A 19,568-nucleotide genomic window follows, 5' to 3' on the forward strand; every position below is an offset into this window, starting at 1 on the left:
GGCAGATGTCATGAAGGGCAGGGCTGTCCCTACCAATTATGGTGCCCTACGCAGCCTGAGCACCTGCTCCCCCCAACGGAGGGTCTGGGCTGCGCTCAAGGCCTGCAGGGCCGGGGAGGCAGAAGCTGTGGGGGGCCCCCACAGCAGCCCGGGGGATTAGCAGGGGGCCTGGTTCCAGCAGCAGGAAGTGGAATGACCCAGTCCGCTCCTCCTGCCCAGCTGAGTTGCTTGGGTGGGGTGGGGGAAGGGACCGCCCCCCATACTCCAGTTTTGGGCCCCACACTACAAGAAGCATGTGGATAAATTGGAGAGAGTCCAGCGAAGGGCAACAAAAATGATTAGGGGTCTGGAACACATGACTTATGAGGAGAGGCTGAGGGAACTGGGATTGTTTAGTCTGCAGAAGAGAAGAATGAGGGGGGATTTGATAGCTGCTTTCAACTACCTGAGAGGTGGTTCCAGAGAGGATGGTTCTAGATTATTCTCAGTGGTAGAAGAAGACAGAACGAGGAGTAATGGTCTCAAGTTGCAGTGGGGGAGGTTTAGGTTGGATATTAGGAAAAACTTTTTCACTAGGAGGGTGGTGAAACACAGGAATGCGTTACCTAGGGAGGTGGTAGAATCTCCTTCCTTAGAAGTTTTTAATGTCAGGCTTGACAAAGCCCTGGCTGGGATGATTTAATTGGGGATTGGTCCTGCTTTGAGCAGGGGGTTGGACTAGATGACCTCCTGAGGTCCCTTCCAACCCTGATATTCTATGATTCTATGATACTGACCGGTAGCAGGAAGTGGAGCGACCTGGCCTCAGCCATGTCGCTTGGGAGGGGGAAGGACCGTCCCCCACACTCACCGGCAACGGGAAGCAGAGCGAAATGACTGGGAGCTGGCAGAGTGGAGCGGGCTGGGGCTGGATTGCTCCGCTTCCTGCTGCTGCCGATGAGTGTGGGGTCAGGCCTGACGCTGGTGCAGGCCCCCTGCTAATCCTCCGGGCTGCGGGGGAATCGCTGGGGGAAGAGATGGAATGGGGGTGGGCCAGGGGTGGAGACTAAGAGGCAGAGCAGAGGGAGCTGTTCTGGGCACCACGCCCCCTTAGGGATGGCCCTGCCCCTTGTAGTGGGTGCAGCGGCAGCCGGGTGATAGGGCTGGCTGCTGGTGCTGCCGCATATGCAGCACGCAGATGACTAGGGCGCCATGAAATTTGGGGCAATTTTGATTATGATGGACTTGTGGCACCTTAGAGACTAACCAATTTATTAGAGCATAAGCTTTCGTGAGCTACAGCTCACTTCTTCAGATGCATATCGTGGAAACTGCAGCAGGCTTTATATATACACAGAGAATATGAAACAATACCTATTCCCACCCCACTGTCCTGCTGGTAATAGCTTATCTAAAGTGATTTCCAGCACAAATCCAGGTTTTCTCACCCTCCACCCCCCCACACAAATTCACTCTCCTGCTGGTGATAGCCCATCCAAAGTGATAACTCTTTACACAATGTGCATGACAATTAAGCTGGGCTATTTCCTGCATAAATCCAGGTTCTCACATCCCCCCCACCCCCATACACACACAAACTCACTCTCCTGCTGGTAATAGCTCATCCAAACTGACCACTCTTCAAGTTAAAATCCAAGTTAAACCAGAACATCTGGGGGGGGGGGGGGGTAGGAAAAAACAAGAGGAAACAGGCTACCTTGCATAATGACTTAGCCACTCCAAGTCTCTATTTAAGCCTAAATTAATAGTATCCAATTTGCAAATGAATTCCAATTCAGCAGTTTCTCGCTGGAGTCTGGATTTGAAGTTTTTTTGTTTTAAGATAGCGACCTTCATGTCTGTGATCGCGTGACCAGAGAGATTGAAGTGTTCTCCGACTGGTTTATGAATGTTATAATTCTTGTCAAGAATTATAACATTCATAAACCAGTCGGAGAACACTTCAATCTCTCTGGTCACGCGATCACAGACATGAAGGTCGCTATCTTAAAACAAAAAAACTTCAAATCCAGACTCCAGCGAGAAACTGCTGAATTGGAATTCATTTGCAAATTGGATACTATTAATTTAGGCTTAAATAGAGACTTGGAGTGGCTAAGTCATTATGCAAGGTAGCCTGTTTCCTCTTGTTTTTTCCTACCCCCCCCCCCCCCCAGATGTTCTGGTTTAACTTGGATTTTAACTTGAAGAGTGGTCAGTTTGGATGAGCTATTACCAGCAGGAGAGTGAGTTTGTGTGTGTATGGGGGTGGGGGGGATGTGAGAACCTGGATTTATGCAGGAAATAGCCCAGCTTAATTGTCATGCACATTGTGTAAAGAGTTATCACTTTGGATGGGCTATCACCAGCAGGAGAGTGAATTTGTGTGGGGGGGTGGAGGGTGAGAAAACCTGGATTTGTGCTGGAAATCACTTTAGATAAGCTATTACCAGCAGGACAGTGGGGTGGGAATAGGTATTGTTTCATATTCTCTGTGTATATATAAAGCCTGCTGCAGTTTCCACGATATGCATCTGAAGAAGTGAGCTGTAGCTCACGAAAGCTTATGCTCTAATAAATTGGTTAGTCTCTAAGGTGCCACAAGTCCTCCTTTTCTTTTTGCGAATACAGACTAACACGGCTGTTACTCTGAAACCTTTGATTATGATGTGGCCCTCCTCTCCTACTCCAGTTCCAAAACCTCCACCCGTTTTAGCTATGCCAAGCCAACTGTAAGGTCCCTGATTTAGGATCTGCCAAAGGCAAAGTAGCCAGTATCTGGTAAATCCAGAGTGGATATGTTCCATTCCAATTCTGAACAATTTCGAACTTTTTTGTTGCTCTGAACTGTGCTGTATGTGGCGATTTTTGGTCCTATTTGACAGTAAGCCTTCACTCACAAAGCAAAGTTAAAGTCCAGTCAACAATCTTTTACGGTGTTATTGTACTTCACAATACTTTAAATGAAGCAATTTTAGGACTACAGGACTGATTTCTAGAATAACTAGATTAATGTAACCTTGTCAATCTTTCTTGCACTTAAAGGTGGGTGTGTTGTTTAATATTTTCAGGATTACAGATTGACTGCCTCTGCTGACAACGAATTAAAAAACATTCAATAAAGAGTTTGAAGACAGTTAATAGGTAATGAATCAAGTGTAGCTGTGTTAATTGATTTTAAGTCAGGAGATAACACGTAGGGCCAAAAGAGGATGCTCTCCTTTGTGGTCAAACAAGATGTTTAAGATTCAGTGTCTACAATGGTGTCCATTTTGGTTTAAACACATCATCTGATGCAGTGCAATCAAACTGTAAATTGAAATTAAAAGGGACTTGATGGGCAGAATAACCACAATGTCCATCTCGGCTGCTTCTGTTGCCCTTCTCTTTTTCCTGAATGTGTATTTTAGAGCTGCTATTCTTCGCTCACAAGAACTGCAAGTCAAATTTTGTTTCTATCAGAAGAGTGGAAGAAATTAACAGATGTCTCCTCTTATACACATAGCTTTTGTATCACCTGTGGACTTTGAAAGAAACTCTAGTTCAGAAGAGTTATGTGAAGTAAATAATTTATGCCCCCCCCCCCCCAAAGCATTAACATGACCTGTCAATTGTGGTAGTTAGATTGATCAACTGGTGACCGAGAAACCAAGGATACTTTTGCTTAGACTTCTAGTGCATATCCAGGTCAGTTTAGTAAGGGGATGTTTTCTAATTCCTAATGAACGAAGCAGTCACTGGGTTTTTTTTTTTTTTTTTGTAATGATTAAAGTAGTGATCTTGCAAACACTACCAGACATAGCGTTTTGTACCCTTTATAGCCCAGTTTACTTTAGGTAAAAGCCTCTGAAACACGTAAGTGACCTATGACGACCTTAAGTCACTTAGGGCTGTCAAGCTATTTAAAAAACCAGATTACGTGACTAAAAAAAATGGAGCATACAATTAACTGTGCTGTTAAATAACAGAATACCATTTATTTAAATATTTTGGATGTTTTCTACATTTTCAAATATATTGATTTCAATTACAACACGGAATACAAAGAGTACAGTTTTCACTTTATGTTTTTGATTACAAATATTTACACTGTAAGAAACAAAACAGTATTTTTCAATTCACCTAATACAAGTACTATAGTGCAATCTCTATCATGAAAGTTGAACTTACAAATGTAAACTTATGTACAATGACTGCATTCAAAAAACAACGTAAATCTTTAGCACCTACAAGTTCATTCAGTCCTACTTCTTGTTCAGCCAATCGCTTAAATAAGTTTGTTTACATTTGCAGGAGATAATGCTGCCAGCTTCTTGTTTACAATGTCACCTGAAAGTGACAACAGAGGTTCACATGGCACTGTTGTAGCAGGCGTTGCAAGATATTTACGTGCCAGATGCGCTAAAGATTCACATGTCCCTTCATTCTTCAACCACTATTCCAAAGGACTTGCATCCATGCTTATAATGGGTTCTGCTCGATAACCATCCAAAACAGAGCGACCGGGCACATGTTCATTTTTAATCATCCAAGTCAGATGCCACCAACAGAAGGGTTTTTGGTTTTTTTTATTTTGGTGGTGGTTCAGGTCCTGTAGTTTCTATATTGGAGTGTTGCTCTTTTAAGACTTCTGAAAACATGCTCCACATGTCGTCCCTCTCAGATTTTGGAAGGCACTTCAGATTCTTAAACCTTGGGTTGAGTACTGTAGCTATCTTTAGAAATCTCACATTGGTACCTTCTTTGCATTTTGTCAAATCTGCAGTGAAAGTGTTCTTAAAAACGAACAACATGTGCTGGGTCATCATCCAAGACTGCTATAACATGAAATATATAACAGGCTGCGGGTAAAATAGAAAAGCAGACATACTATTTTCCCCAGAGTTCAGTCACAAATTATTTAATACATTATCGTTTTTAGCAAGTGTCATCACTATGGAAGCATGTCCTCTGGAATGGTGGCCAAAGCATGAAGGGGCATATCAATATTTAGCCTATCTAGCATGTAAATACCTTGCACTGCAAGCCACAAAAGTCCCAGGTGACATTGTAAACAAGAAGCGGGCAGTATTATCTCCTGCAAATGTAAACAAACTTGTTTTTCTTAGTGATTGGCTGAACAAGAAGTAGGACTGAGTGGACTTGTAGGCTCTAAAGGTTTACATTGTTTTGTTTGAGTGTAGTTATCTAACAACAACAAAAATCTACATTTTTAAGTTGCACTTTCATGATAAAGAGACTGCACTACAGTACATGTATGAGGAGAATTGAAAAATACTATTTCTTTTATCATTTTTACAGTGCAAATATTTATAACAAAAATACAAAGTGAGCACTGTACATTTTGTATTCTGTGTTACAATTGAAATCAATATTTGAAAATGTAGAAAATATCTACAAATATTTAATAAATTTCACTTGATATTCAATTGTTTAACACTGATTAAAACGCAGAGTAATTTTTGAGTTAATTGTGTGAGTTAACTGCGATTAATCAACAATCCTAGCCCTTTTGAAAACATTACCCTCTATTTTTATTCAACAGGATTACTCAGTGTTGCAACTGCAAGACAAGACTTTTTTTTAAACTAAAAATCTTAAAGAGAAATCCCAGAACCTTTACACTTTCATTAACAGTTAAAACAGAATAAAGAGCTATGCTCTCACCCAAAGTATTTCCACGAGAGAGATTAATGAGGATCGATGTTTAGTTTTCTTTTTAAAAATCTGCAAACACAATTATGAAAGATCTTATAATATTCAAACTGGAGTTAAAACTGCATAATCAGTACCTTGTTAAGTGCTGAGCAACTAAAATCAAGTTATTTGTGTTACAGTAGTGCTTCAGAGCCCTAATCAAGAAAGCATGGGTTTATTTTTAATGTATGGTATATGCTTGTCAGAAAGACATTTGAGAAAAGTGCACCTAAGCCCTATGAAGGAAATTATGAATTATTTTTTATAAGTCTAATACACTTCAAAGTAAATTTGAAGAACTTTCTCAAAAAGATTTACTTGACAGTAATTATTTGAAGGAAAGGCAGAGCATTCAAGTCATTTACCTTCTGTAAAACAAGCAAGGATTAATACCATTTTTACAGATTAGGTACCAACTCGTTAAGTGACCTAAATTGTACAGGATGAAGTTCTGGCCCTACTCAAGTTCATGGAAGTTCTGCTGTTGATTTTGAAGGGGTGAGGATCTCATCAATAGTCTTCTACAGCATGAAAAGGTAAGCCATTTTTGAAGCCTCAAAAATAATCTTAAGATTTTCAATTCATCTCAGTATCCACCATGTGCTACATCATAAACTCTGCAAAATAAAATAGCTTCTTCACAGCTACCTGTAAAGTATTTGGCACGCTTTTTATACCACAAACAGTCTTTGAAAGTGATATGGCAGACACTGAAAAAACAAGCACATTTAATGAAGTTTATCCATCTTCATTTTTATTATGGTTTAACTCTAGTAAAGCTAGGTAAAGTTTTGCTTTTAAATGCAGTCTTTGGTACGGTCACTGACCAGCAGTAGTAATTTCCAGACAAATGTGTGGAAAAAGAGCTTAATGCCAAACTCTCACTATCTGCTTCTAACCTGGGAGTTGAAAAGGAGCATGAGGTGGTTGGTGAGGAGGGAAGAGAATGGTGTCCAGGAAGACAGCAATAATGCATATGGAAGCTTTTTGGGGCTGGGGGAGGACTTCAAATATGATAAATTAAAATTTAATTTAGTAACCAAAATCAATAATCTTAGATTATTCTCTGGGACACTGATATAAGGACATTTACTGAAGTCAGTCAGTTACAAAACCTAGGGTGAATCAACATTAACATTTACACCTTCTCAGACAGTCATATCACTCCATAAGACTCACCATATATATAACAGAACACAAATGCATCTATTTTACCTTTGAAATACTTACCAGATTCATGTAGCAGCTGAAACACACAGCTAGTTGTTGCATTGGAAATTGCTGCCTTTCCTTCCATGTGATCCTTCCTAGCTGCATTTCCTGCTGTTATTTGGTCTTTTGATTGCATCATCACACATCCTGCCAGATCTGGCAACTCATAGACTTCTTTTGTTTTACCTTCATTAATTTTTTTACCAAGTTTCAGTTCTAGAGAAATAAAGTTAATTTCTAAAATTAAATTTTTGGACAAATTATTATTTTTGGCAAATCATACATACAAGTACATTTTGGGAAACAGAGATAGCATACTGCTTCTGGTCTTTAAACTAACTGACAATGCCCCAACATTCAAGTTTTCTTCAATGAGTATAAAGGAACATTTAAAGCCCATCTAGAAAACCGGTAGAAAAGGAAAACTTTAGTTCCAACAGCACAGACAAAAGTCTGTAAAGTCTCATGACTACTGGCCAAATGGTTCCACTGATGCAAAACAATCAGGATTTGTTTCCTTGAACTATGGTAAGGACTTTACATGTTGGATACATTTCTTTGTATGTATCCTTTTATTCTTTATGTCTATTCTAACAGTAAGAGACGTTTAAACAAGCAAATGTACAGGTGAAAATTGAGAAGTTCTATTCAAGACATAGTGTGACAACAGATGGGTATGGCTGATCAATTCATCTTCGGGAAATGGGAAGAAAAGCATACCTGCCGGGCATCAGGCAGATTTGTACTTGCAAGGACTCAGCAATGCCTCTTGCTGCTGCTGCTACCTGTGCTACACTGTTATTTATAGTTGTGCCAGCTCAATGAGAGCTAGCCAGCGGGCAAGCATGCGCACACAAGCAGGGAAATCACACCCCTAGCTCAAAGGAGTGATTTTAAGCAAGTGCCATTTGAAGGTTATTGGGGGTTATCAGCACCTTAACTGTTCAAACTAAAAAGTTTCAAGTGGTAGGCCATTATGTTCATGCTATGTTTGCTTTTCACTCATCCTAGAGCGAAACTGGACTTATCTGGATTATAGCCAGCTTCACGTGGTACAGCTCTGAAGGTAGGTCCTTTCCAAACCTAAGGCAGGGCAGCCAGAAGCCTAAAGGCCCCATTTACAGCGAAGGAGAACACGAAAACAGCTCCATTAAAGTTTTGTTTCAACCCCCATGAACTTTGGAGCCAGCCTCTTGCCATGGCGGGTCTTGTCCTTCAGGTTTCATTTAACCTGTTCCCCAGTTTGGGTTTAAACAGCAAACCACCCTTCCCCCCGCACGGAGTGGGCACTGGGGGCCTAGGCTGCATGCGCGCCTTATTACCCACCAGCCCACGCGGTGCGGCGGCGGGAGCCCGAGCATTTCCCCCCGCTGCTCCTCTCTGCCGGCGGGGGAAGGCGCCTCTCCGGCACAGCCCCGGGGGCCCAGCAGCAGCGCTAGCCGCCTCCCGCCCTGGGGAAGGCCGAGAGGGGAAGCGGGCTCTGCTCCGAGCCCCGCCAGCTTCGGGGGAGGCTGATCGCCCGAGGCCTCGCGCCGGGCCGGGGCTGAGGGGGCGGAACGTTACCTGTTGCTACGGGAGCCATCGCGCCGGCGGCGGCCAGGAGAGCAGGCACCTACGAGACACAGAGAGGCCCGATTAGCACGTGGGGCTGGTGGCGGCTCCGCACCCGCGGTCACGCGCACACCAGATGACGCAGCGCGCGCGAGGGGTAAAAGGCGGGCAGCGTAAAGGGCGGGGCGTGACTGCCCAGCCCAATAGCCGCAAGGAGCCCGCCCCCCGCACTGGCAAACCCACCGACCGCTGCCCCCCGTGGCCCCTCCCTATGAGACCTCCCACTCGCCTGCCCCCCTCACTGCGCGCGCCAACATCCCCGCCCTCCCCCTGCTCTCCTTCGCGCCAGTGCAACTGCCCCCCTCCGCCGGTCTCTGGGCACTTGGACCCGCTCCCTCCCCGCCGCAGCTCGTGCGGGCTGTGAACACAGCGGGGAGTCTGGGGAAGCAGCACGTGGGAGGGCGGAGAGCGGAACGTACCAAACGGAGGAGGGGGAGGTGCGCGCGCTGATGAACTGTATGTTTCCAAGAACAGACCCAGCGGCAGCTCCTACCCCGCCGCGGGGGGGGCCGAGCGCGGCAGGGGGGGTCGTTACAGTCCCCACCCCCGTATGTAAATAAGGGGGCGGGGGCTGTGGCGGGGTCCCGGGCGGGCCGACGCTGGCCTGGCCTTGGCTGCCGCGGCGCCGGCGCAGCAGGAGTTGGCCTCGCACGGGAGGTAGCCGGCGGCCGCCCAGACCCGCGCTTCAGGGCCGACGGCAGCACGTGTTTGTGCGGGGTGGCCGGGCGCTATGGAGTTTGAGGAGCTGGGGATCCGGGAGGAGTGCGGCGTGTTCGGCTGCATCGCCTCCGGCTCGTGGCCCGCGGAGCTCGATGTGCCCCATGTGATCACTTTAGGGCTGGTGGGGCTGCAACACAGGTAAGGGGGGGGGCCGCCTGCGGCGCGGCGTAAAGGGAGGGGTGCACGTGGGGAGGTGTGGCCGGTGAGGGCCTGCGCAGGTCGGGGGCACAGGACCAGCACCACAAGTAAGGAAAGGGCGACACAGCATCTGCGATTATTTGTGTACTCCCTGGCTGCGCTCCCTGGTAAAGGAGGAGAGGTAGGTTCAGGGGGCATCCATCCTAACGCAAAAGCTGCAATTTATCCAGTGGTTCCTCAGCTTTTCTAGCGGCAATAGCCCAAATCGACATATTTCCCCCTCGCCCCGCGAGTTGCACTCTCTCTAACCCACCATAGAACCAGGGCTCCTCAGAGCTTCCGTTTTGTGATTGCTTTACACTGTTTTGCATAGATGTTCTAACCTACGACTGACCTTGGCCTGTTCTGACGCCAGCTCGGAAGCCTGGGGTTTGGAGCATTTCGTGCTCCTTGATGAGTTAGCACATGCACTCCAGGGCAGAGATGGGTTTCACCTCAAGTCCCTATTTCTCAATCAACTTCAATGAAGACATGAAGCACAGAGTAAACTATTGCTTATTTTAAATTGAGGCTGTGCTGCTTGATCAAGATTGGTTTTGTATAATTTAGATCTCTCTTAATCCATCCCTACCTGTTGCATATTTGTGCTACAGCCATGCAATAAATGCAGTGTACAACATCTAGATACATTTTGGATATTTAACTGAAACCTACTAAAAGAGTTCTCTTCAGGGTATGTGGAACTAGGACTATATACAGATAATAATAACAGGTTTCAGAGTAGCAGCCGTGTTAGTCTATATCCGCAAAAAGAAAAGGAGTTCTTGTGGCACCTTAGAGACTAACCAATTTTTTTGAGCAGAAGCTTTCGTGAGCTACAGCTCACTTCATCGGATGCAACCAATAAGTAAATCTGCCACAGATTAAAACCATTTGTATGTCATCAATAGGTCATGTGATTTATCTCTATTTTCTCCAGATGGAAGGTAACTTGCAAACCAAAATTAAAATTTGGCATTAATTGAATCAAATGTGCTTTATGAAACTCATTTTCTTCTAACTTAAAAGTTTCAGAGTAGCAGCTGTGTTAGTCTGTATTCGCAAAAAGAAAAGGAGTACTTGTGGCACCTTAGAGACTAATAAATTGGTTTGTCTGTAAGGTGCCACTAGTACTTCTTTTCTTTTAACTTAAAAGTGTGTATTAAAGCCATGTTCTCTATAAAACATTAACAAAATAAATATATAAAAGCAAAACCTGCAATGGGGGGAATAAAAACTGTTGAGGGGCCAACCAATTAAGGCCCAATCCAAGTCCCATTCAAGTGTATGGGGGAGCCCTTTAGTTGAGTTTAATGAAAGCTGTGTCAGTGCTAAAATAAGTTCTTTAGGCTGTATACTGAAATAAACAAGGACATTTAGTAAACCACTAAGGCCCTTGAATTGGCGCAGACTTTAAAACACACACACACACACACTCACACTCTCCTCTCCCCCCTGCTGATGGCACCTTAAAGACTAATGGATTTATTTGGGCATAAGCTTCTGTGGATAAAAAAACACTTCTACAGATACATGGAGTGAAAATTACAGATACAAACATAAATATACTAGTACATGAAAAGAAGGGAGTTACCTTACAAAACTCTTTTCTCTTCATGTGCTAGTATATTTATGCTTGTATCTGTAATTTTCACTCCATGCATTGGTAGAAGTGGTGTTTTTTTGTTTAACCCACGAAAGCTTATGCTCAAATAAATCCGTTAGACTTTAAGGTGCCACTGGACTCCTTGTTGTTTTTCTGGATACAGACTAAAATGGCTACCCTTCTGATAATTGACTTTAAAGGGAACCCTATGCAGTACATCAGAGGGAAGAATTTGGCCCTTGATATTTAGCAACATTTATCTCCAATTTTAAAAGGTAGAAATGACAAAGCTAGCAGTGTACCTGACTGAATCTTTGAGATAATTGATCAACAAGGAGAAAGCAGCTATAGGGAACGTGTTAAAACAGACCGGAGTTCAACTAGCCAAGGGTTATTAGGCATCACATCATATGCTTCAGTACACAAACACTGCACTTTTTAATGTGCAACAAACACAAATAACATATTTTTATGTCCCTTCTTCTGATACAGTGGTACCCAGCAATTAAAACTTTTTGGCATCTGTGATCCCACCACTTAAAATGAATCAGTAGATGCATAATTTTCATAATCACATGTGCACTAACTGTGCTGTGGAGGGCATTTAGCATATTTTAACTAACCTTTTCTTAAAAAAAAAAAAAAGACTATTTTTAAACCTCTTATGCATCCTCATGAACTAAAGAGATCCCAGAATTTGTTTTGTGACATTATAAACACCAATGTTGTGGTGGGTACTGTAGAAATGCCTGTCTAAAGCAGTGATTCTCAGCATGACTGTAACACATTTTATAGCCATGTAGACCAGTGGTTCTCAAACTTTTGTACTGGTGACCCCTTCACATAACAAGCCCCTCCCCCCCCCCAATTAAAAAAACACTTTTTAATATATTTAACACCGTTATAAATGCTGGAGGCAAAGCAGGGTTTGGGGTGGAGGCTGACCGCTCGTGACCCCCACCATGTAATAATCTTGTGATCCCCAGTTTGTGAACCCCTGATGTAGACTGTTTGAAACTTTCAAGCACTTGCTACGCAAGCTTTAATGTGCAGAGGTCTTAAGGATGAGTCTGTTGATTTAGCTTGATTATTTGAGAGCCAAGGAAAAAGGTCATTATAAAACTAGTATTTTGACAGGATGCCTTTAAAAAAACAAAAGTAGTTTTTTGGGGTGGAGGAGAGATATATGGAGTACTTTGAGCTACAAATTAAGTTAAAACGTCATTTGTGTCCTTGACAAGGGCAAATTTGAAAAAAGTCAGTCTTGGAACAATTGTGAGGCCTGTTAATTTTTCCCAAAGTAACTATTCTGGTGGGTATTTTTGACAGTAAAATGTGTCACTGCTATGTACAAAACATCTGAACCCATTTTGCTTGCTTCTGACCAAAAAGGAGAAATGTAGCCCCACTCTGTATGCAGAATTCCCATTGAAATTAGTGGGTGTTCAGCATATGGGATCGCTAGTAAATCAGGCTCTGTGTGGGATTTGTTATGAGAGTCCAAAAGCGGTAGAGACTGAGGGCTTGTCTATGCTACAGACACTATAGCTATGGCACTGCTGCTGTAGTGCTATAGTGTAAACACTTGCTACAATGGCAGAAGAGGTTTTTCCATTGCTGTAGATAATCCACTCCTCTCAAGAGGCGGTAGCAAAATTGATGGAAAAATTCTTTGATTGACTTAGTGGTGTCTATACTGGGGTGTAAGTCAGCTGAACTACATATCTCAGAGGGGTGGATTTTTCACACCCTCCCCCCCAAGCCAGTGTATCTAGGTTGATTAGGTGTTGATTAGGCGTCAGACTTCATTGGTATGCTTTTCTTCACCAACATGGCTGCTACTCTAAAACCTATTTTTATTCAACTTTCACAATGTTACCAGTTTGGGGTGAAGAAGTTGTAATCTATTTTACTAACTAATAAGTTTAACAGTATCTTCCCTCTTAGCCACAGATCTCCATATACCTAATTCGATATTGCAGGTTGGATCTCATAAGAGCATAAGAACGGCCATACCGGGTCAGACCTATGGTCCATCTAGCCCAGTATCTGTCTTCTGACAATGCCAGGTGCTCTAGAGAGGGAATGAACAGAACATCATAGGCAATGAACAGAATATTGTTGGCTTGTATTTCTGCTCTCAGTAGATAAACTTGATACATTGCCTGTTGTCTTCACACACAGACCCTGTTTTTTGTTTTTGAGAGAGAGAGTTTTAGCCTCTAGTACCCAGACCACCTTGTATTATGATCCTGTCAGATTTTGCAGTAGAAGCAAGAGCAAGCCAGTTAAACACTTGGATTGGCGGCCTTCAAGGGTTGTGTAGATCCTACAAGAACTGGTGTTAATCATTCAGTATGTGGCTATTTCCCCTCTTAAAGCCATACCTAGTGAGATTTACACTATAGTTCAGATTAAAAGATCCGAAAGCACCTTTTCAAAGAGTAGTGGTATTTATCCTCTTATCCTGACTATGTTCAGTAATTAATTGTATTCTGTCTACATAAATTCCCCATGCCGTTTAAATTAGATAAGATTGTGGGTGTGTTGTGTACCTTAACTTTATTTCTTGGTTTTCAGAGGTTTCAGTTTAGCCACTCTACACATTTTGGAAGGGCACAGGGTACCACTGGGCATCCTTAATTATGTGTAAAGTTTTGGGGAACTTAATTTTCTTGGTTTAAAAAAAAAAAAGAAAGTTCTCAGTAACCTAATGTACCACACTGCCCAGCTCTCACCCTTCACTGCTTCTGGTTGCTTTGCTTGGCAATGATTACTCTGTCACTGAATACACTGGGTGCATGTTAATTCCTTCACTGCCTCTGCATCGTCTTATGTCTCTTTGTCTGTCCAACACAGCTTGGTTCTCTCTCCTCCCCACAAGAGGCAGGTGTCACCATCAAACTTGCCGGTTTAGAAACTGGGTAGAGGGTGCAGAAACCGTGCAGGGACTAGCATGGAGTCAGTGAGAAATTTTTTTTAGTGGGGACACACATAGACATGGATGTGGAGGTTTGGGGGGGACAGATAAAGCCCCCAATATCCCTCACTGTCCAGCTTGGCCCCCACCTTTCCACCTCCTCTTCAATGTACTGTTCCAACACCCTCCCTCATGTTCTCTCTCACTTTTTTGATCTCCCATTTTCTCTAACTGCTCAGAGACACCCCCCCCCATACTGCTCCAGTTATTCTAACAGTCTGTCCATCACACCCATTGCTCTGACCACCTGCATATCCCTGCTTTTCTGAGCCCCACACAAATATCCCCCTACGACTCTAAGCTCTCCCACCCCATCAACTTCACCCCCTCTCTGCCACCCATCCGTAGGTCTATGCACTACAGTATAGCTTGCACTGACCTAGAGTTCCAAACTCCAAGGTTAAAAACTTCAGTACTGCTTCCCCAAAGGAGCAGTGGGTGCCATGCACTAATTGAGATCAGATGAGGAACAATTAAAGCCACAGTTTGAGACCCACATATGTGGGCAGAAAAAACCCCAGAAGAATGAATTGCTTTGTAAAATGCTGGGGTTTTCTGGGGAGAACTCTTATCTTGGTAACTACTTTCTCAAATGACCCCAATTTTGGATCCTAATGCTATCTAGCACCCCCAGTAAATTTCAAGACCATGTGAGTGAGCCTGTGGATTTTAGAATATTTAGAACAGTTCCTCTTTAAACAGAAAAGGACACTTAACCCTAACAGTAGCACAGCAATCAAGGTAGTCAATTTGACTCGTTAAGCAAAAATGTTTTGAATGAGAATTCTAACTGTTCAAGCAAATGAAGTGTTATTTGTAGAGCCATTTCAGTGGGACAGTGCAGGAGCATATGTTAGCGCCAAGTGCCTCATTATGGTGGACATATGTTACCATTTCTGAGCCAAAGGAATATGAACAGTGGAGGAAGGAAGTTTCTGAGAACATGATACATTTCCCAGGAACAAAGTGGAATGAAAATGGAGCATAGACAGCATGCATGTGCACCTGTTCTGAAAGTTGGCGGACAGTGAAATTCTGAAGAGTGAGGGTGTGCTTCCTAAGGAAAAGTAATTACTTCGAAAGTCACTCTTTAAAAAGTTATAGTATACTGAAAATGAATTTTTTTTCTTTCTGTGCTTCATGGTCTACCCTCTTCTCATTACACTGCATTACTGTCTTTAAAATGGTTTCAGAGTAGCAGCCATGTTAGTCTGTATCCGCAAAAAGAAAAGGAGTACTTGTGGCACCTTAGAGACTAACCAATTTATTTGAGCATAAGCTTTTGTGAGCTATAGCTCACTTCACGCTGAATGCATCCAATGAAGTGAGCTGTAGCTCATGAAAGCTTATGCTCAGATAAATTTGTTAGTCTCTGAGGTGCCACAAGTACTCCTTTTCTTGTTGTCTTTAAAATGACAACTGCCAGTTTTCAAGCCAATGTATACCAAGCAGATTGCAGGACTGCTCTACCATAGTCTCTACTAGACAGTACTTTGACTAAAATGTTCTTCTCTGAAAGATCTGTTAAAATAGTAATTTTTCTTACTGGAAAGATCAGTCTACTTTAGTGACTAAACTAAGATTCATTTTTGTTTGGTGTAGGGAGGAGGGAGGTTTGTGTTTGGTATTTTGTTTTTTTTCCTTCAGAACAATGTTGTGGGGGAGACTGGGATTCTGTTCTGGCTTGTGCCTCATTGAGAGAATTGTCTTTACTGCAGTGTTAACCCAGGTGTAGATAACTTGAGTTCTAATGAACTGTATCCTAGCTTGAATGAGAGCTGTCAGACTGCAATGGACCTAAACCCACTGTTTGTACTAGCAGCATGGAGTAGCTGAGTTCCCACTGGATTACTAGCTTCAGCGTTAATACCTCTAAAACTTCTAAGCCCTCTCCCCATGGGCCAACTAACTCCAGTTACGCAGTGCTTTAAACTCACTGTAAATACTTCCTCTTGTTTCTATTAAATCTGCTATCTATTATTTCATTGAGTGATCCCTGATTTTTTTATTGTGGGGGAAAAAGTAAATAATACTCACTCTATTCACATCATTCATTATTTTATAGACCTATCATATCCTTTTTTAGTGATCTCTTTTCTAAGATGAACAGCCCCTTCTAATATTTTTTTTCTCCTCATATGGAAGCCATTCCATACCCTTGATCATCTTCGTTGCCTTTCTCAGAACTTTTTTCCAGTTCCACTATATTGTTTTTGAGAGGGGGCAATCAGAACTGGGCACAGTATTCAAAGTGTGGGTGCATGGATTTATATAATGGTATTATAATAATTTGTCTTATTATTTATTTTTTTTTAACTCCTTTCCTAGTAGTTCCTCACATTCTGTTAGACTTTTTGACTGCTGCTGTGCACAAGCTGAATTTTTCAGAGAACTATCCCTGGTGATTCCAAAATCAACTTTTTGAGTGATAACAGCTAATTTAGAAGCCATCATTACATATATGTAGTTGGGATTTTTTTCTAATGTGCTGCTGTACATATTAATAGGGTCAAACAGTTTCTGCAAGGGAAAACCATGTTTGCCTGGTTTCTTAGAATTGTTTGAAAAAGTTAATAAAATAGTAGATAAAGTCAACCCAGTGAAAATAACTTAACTTGGATTTTCAGAAAGCTTTGTATAAGGCCCGTCATAAGATTAACAGGGAAAATAAATAATTATGGGGTAAGAGACAGTCTTGTTGAGAACTAAAAAGTGGCTTAGTGATAGCAGTCATAGGCAATGGTTGCCTCTTAAAGTGGAGCGTGGATAATAGGGGGATTTCTGTATTCCTTATACATATCAATACTTAGGCAGTAGTAGACAGCGAATTGGTTCGCTGTTGACAGAGTTGTTTCAATTATTGAAATCATAGTGGGCTATGAGAAACACCAGAAAGATTTAGACACATTAAGGGGTGGAATGGAATGACCATTCTCCAATATTTCTCACTGTAGTACGTAATTTTAACTTGAGCAAATTAAAGGTAATGTATCAGGTCGACTGTCAATGTTTCATTTACTTATTTGCTGTAAATTTACAGGAAAAAGATAGCTTTCCTGAACAACTTTATGAAAATGTCTAGTGCAAGGCAGCAGAAGTGTGACTGATGCATTAGTTTTGACTATTTGTAGCGAAACTGACCAGTCTTGTTAATTTTATGCTACTGCTTGAGCAGAAGCCCTGGCACTAGAATTTTCTGTCTGCAGATTTAGGAAATCAACATCATCAACACAATAATTTGGTGAGATTTTTGTTTTGTTCAGAGGAAGCTTGTATTTTTCACTTCCTACTCACTTTGCTAAAGGAAGCTGTGATAAAACTTTCAAGTATTTGAAGGTTATGAATGCAGAGAAGGACGCGTAATTGCTATGATGGTCAATAAGGGTGTAACTGCATGGGATGGGGTGAAATTTAAAGCAAAGGAAAATATAGGCTTAAAACAAGGTAAAATTTCCTTTCCATTAAGTCTGTTAATCTGTGGCATAATCTCTCAAGAGCAGAGATGGGAAAGCCATTCCTGTTTAGTTGTTAATAGCTCAAGCACAAATTTACTGTAGAGAAGCAATCCTGTACTAGTATGGATGGACTGGATCAGGGATCGGCAACCTGTGGCCGGCCAGGGTAAACCCCCTGGTGGGCCGGGCCTGTTTGTTTACCTTCCGCTTCCGCAGGTTTGGCCAATCGCGGCTCCCACTGGCTGCGGTTTGCCACTCCAGGCCAATGGAGGCGGTGGGAAGGGGCGGCCATCACATCCCTCAGCCTGCGTCACTTCCCGCAGCCCACATTGGCGGCCGAACCTGCAGATGCGGCAGGTAAACAAACTGGCCTGGCCCACCAGAGGTCTTACCCTGGCGGGCCGCATGCCAAAGGTTGCCGATCCCTGCCCTAGATAACCAAATAGATCTCTTCCGTCTCTGTAATCTGTGGATTGTGTGTATTTTCTTTTTGCATGCTAGTTTGGTAGAAAGTTCATTAAACCAACCTGTTTTATAGCTGGAGGATCACCATGCAGCTGTGTTCTGCTGATGTCTTGTGTTTCCTCCTGTTTACAAAGCCTTTCTAAAAGTGCTTTTTTGCCTTCTGTTACTGTATGCATTCTGTCCGTTAAACTTCTTCGAAACAGTACTACAGCTTTCTCAGAAGCACTCTTCTTAAGCGGACCAGGTGATGATTCTGTAGAAGAAAGCACCGTATGTTATTGGAGAGGGGGAGAGAGAGGCATAGCAATGTAAAGAGAAGACAAACAAAGTGATGAGTCTACACTGTATAACTCTACAGACTGGCATACACTTGTTTTCTAAAGCTATTATTCACCAACCACATCTTGCTGGTGGGGAGAAGAATTGCCTGATGTATCTGGGTCATAGAGCTGGTCAGAAATTCTGTGATTAACATTTTTCTGTTGAAAAAAGCTGATTTGTCAAATCGAAACTTTAATACCATGTCCAACAGGGAGTGAATCTGACCAGTTTCTTGTAAAATCACTGTTAAACCTCAGGTATTCAAACTTTTCTACTTGCCACTCACAAGTGCTCTCTTCAGACTGTTTATAAGCTGATAATAAATGAAAATATTTAATTGCCCAGCCATAGTTCTTTCTTAGCTTCAGTTTATACCTCTTTTCTGAGCAGGGTAATCTCAGAAATGTGACATTTAGCTGCTCTGTATATAGATCTGAAGTCTTTTTTGTGACTGGAAACCTGTATATTTGGTGTGATTTTTTTTTTTTTTTTTAACTTTTGTGCATCCCCTGGTTTTAATCCTGGAAACTGTAGTCATCCTCTCCCCTCCCCAGCACTTGGATAGCTTTGCTGTAATATGTAGACTTGTATTGCTTCAGATATGATCTTGCTAAATTTCTGTGTAATACCATACTCTTTTCTGATTTGTGCTCTATTCCTTTCTCTGTATCCCAGTGCTTGTTTATTGTATTCTAACAGCTGCCTGATATCAAGCTGATAGTGCTTCATTTTTCTCCACACTACTGTCCTCTACATTACGGGTCAGTACTCCTTACATTCCGATCCTGTCTCTGGTCAGTGTGTTGAATCTTGTAACCACTTAAGATATAACTCATATGGTCACAAACAAGGAAAACCCTTTTCCTGTTAGTTGACACCTTTGCTATGTTAGGCTGATCCATCCTATACAGTTTATCTTTAGGAAAATGACTAAAAGGTACAAATGGAAATCATGATTAAAATTTGGTTATTTAAATAGCTCTGATTTAAATTAGTCCACCCTTAACAAAGCCACTTGTTCAGCAAATAGAACATCACTATAAGTGATCTTCTAGCTAACCATTTACATTAGCCTAGTGAGTACTGTGCTGACAGTCTCTTGTTTAATCTGTATTTCCATTATTTACTTACTAAGGAAAGCATGGTACCTCTTTTTTGAGTTTATGCTGACACTAACAGGCCAGTCTTCTCCCCTTAACGTGTTTCCTTTTGTTCATGATAGTGATTCTAGAATCTTCTCAATATGGAAGTTAGGCTCACAGGTTTATAGGCTTCTGGTGCTTTCTCTGGTGTCTTGTTAGCATCTCACCAGTGTGCAGTGGGCACCAAACACCTCCAGTCTTGA

General features: G+C 42.5%; 2 protein-coding genes across 4 annotated transcripts in view; one reads left to right on the plus strand and one right to left on the minus strand.

The window, feature by feature from the left end:
• Positions 1-19,568, minus strand: part of PAICS (phosphoribosylaminoimidazole carboxylase and phosphoribosylaminoimidazolesuccinocarboxamide synthase) — a 63,532-nt gene that overhangs the window by 10,468 nt on the left and 33,496 nt on the right. The window contains exons 10-12 of the mRNA XM_073343195.1: positions 17,965-18,155; positions 8,452-8,500; positions 6,907-7,104 (exon numbers count right to left, since the gene is read on the minus strand). Coding sequence (XP_073199296.1) covers positions 6,907-7,104; positions 8,452-8,500; positions 17,965-18,155 — 438 coding nt within the window. The remainder of the gene's footprint in view (positions 1-6,906; positions 7,105-8,451; positions 8,501-17,964; positions 18,156-19,568) is intronic.
• PPAT (phosphoribosyl pyrophosphate amidotransferase) overlaps positions 9,269-19,568 on the plus strand; it is a 70,474-nt gene continuing 60,174 nt past the window's right edge. Inside the window, exon 1 of one of the 3 annotated variants that reach the window (XM_073341961.1) lies at positions 9,269-9,357. The gene's annotated coding sequence lies outside the window, so the exon portion shown is untranslated. Of the gene's footprint in view, positions 9,358-9,460; positions 9,539-19,568 lie in introns of those variants that run through there. The other 2 variants (XM_073341963.1, XM_073341962.1) reach the window with 2 other exon arrangements.

This window comes from Lepidochelys kempii, chromosome 4 (genome assembly GCF_965140265.1).
Source record: "Lepidochelys kempii isolate rLepKem1 chromosome 4, rLepKem1.hap2, whole genome shotgun sequence".
In the NCBI taxonomy this organism is placed as follows: Eukaryota; Metazoa; Chordata; order Testudines; family Cheloniidae; genus Lepidochelys; species Lepidochelys kempii.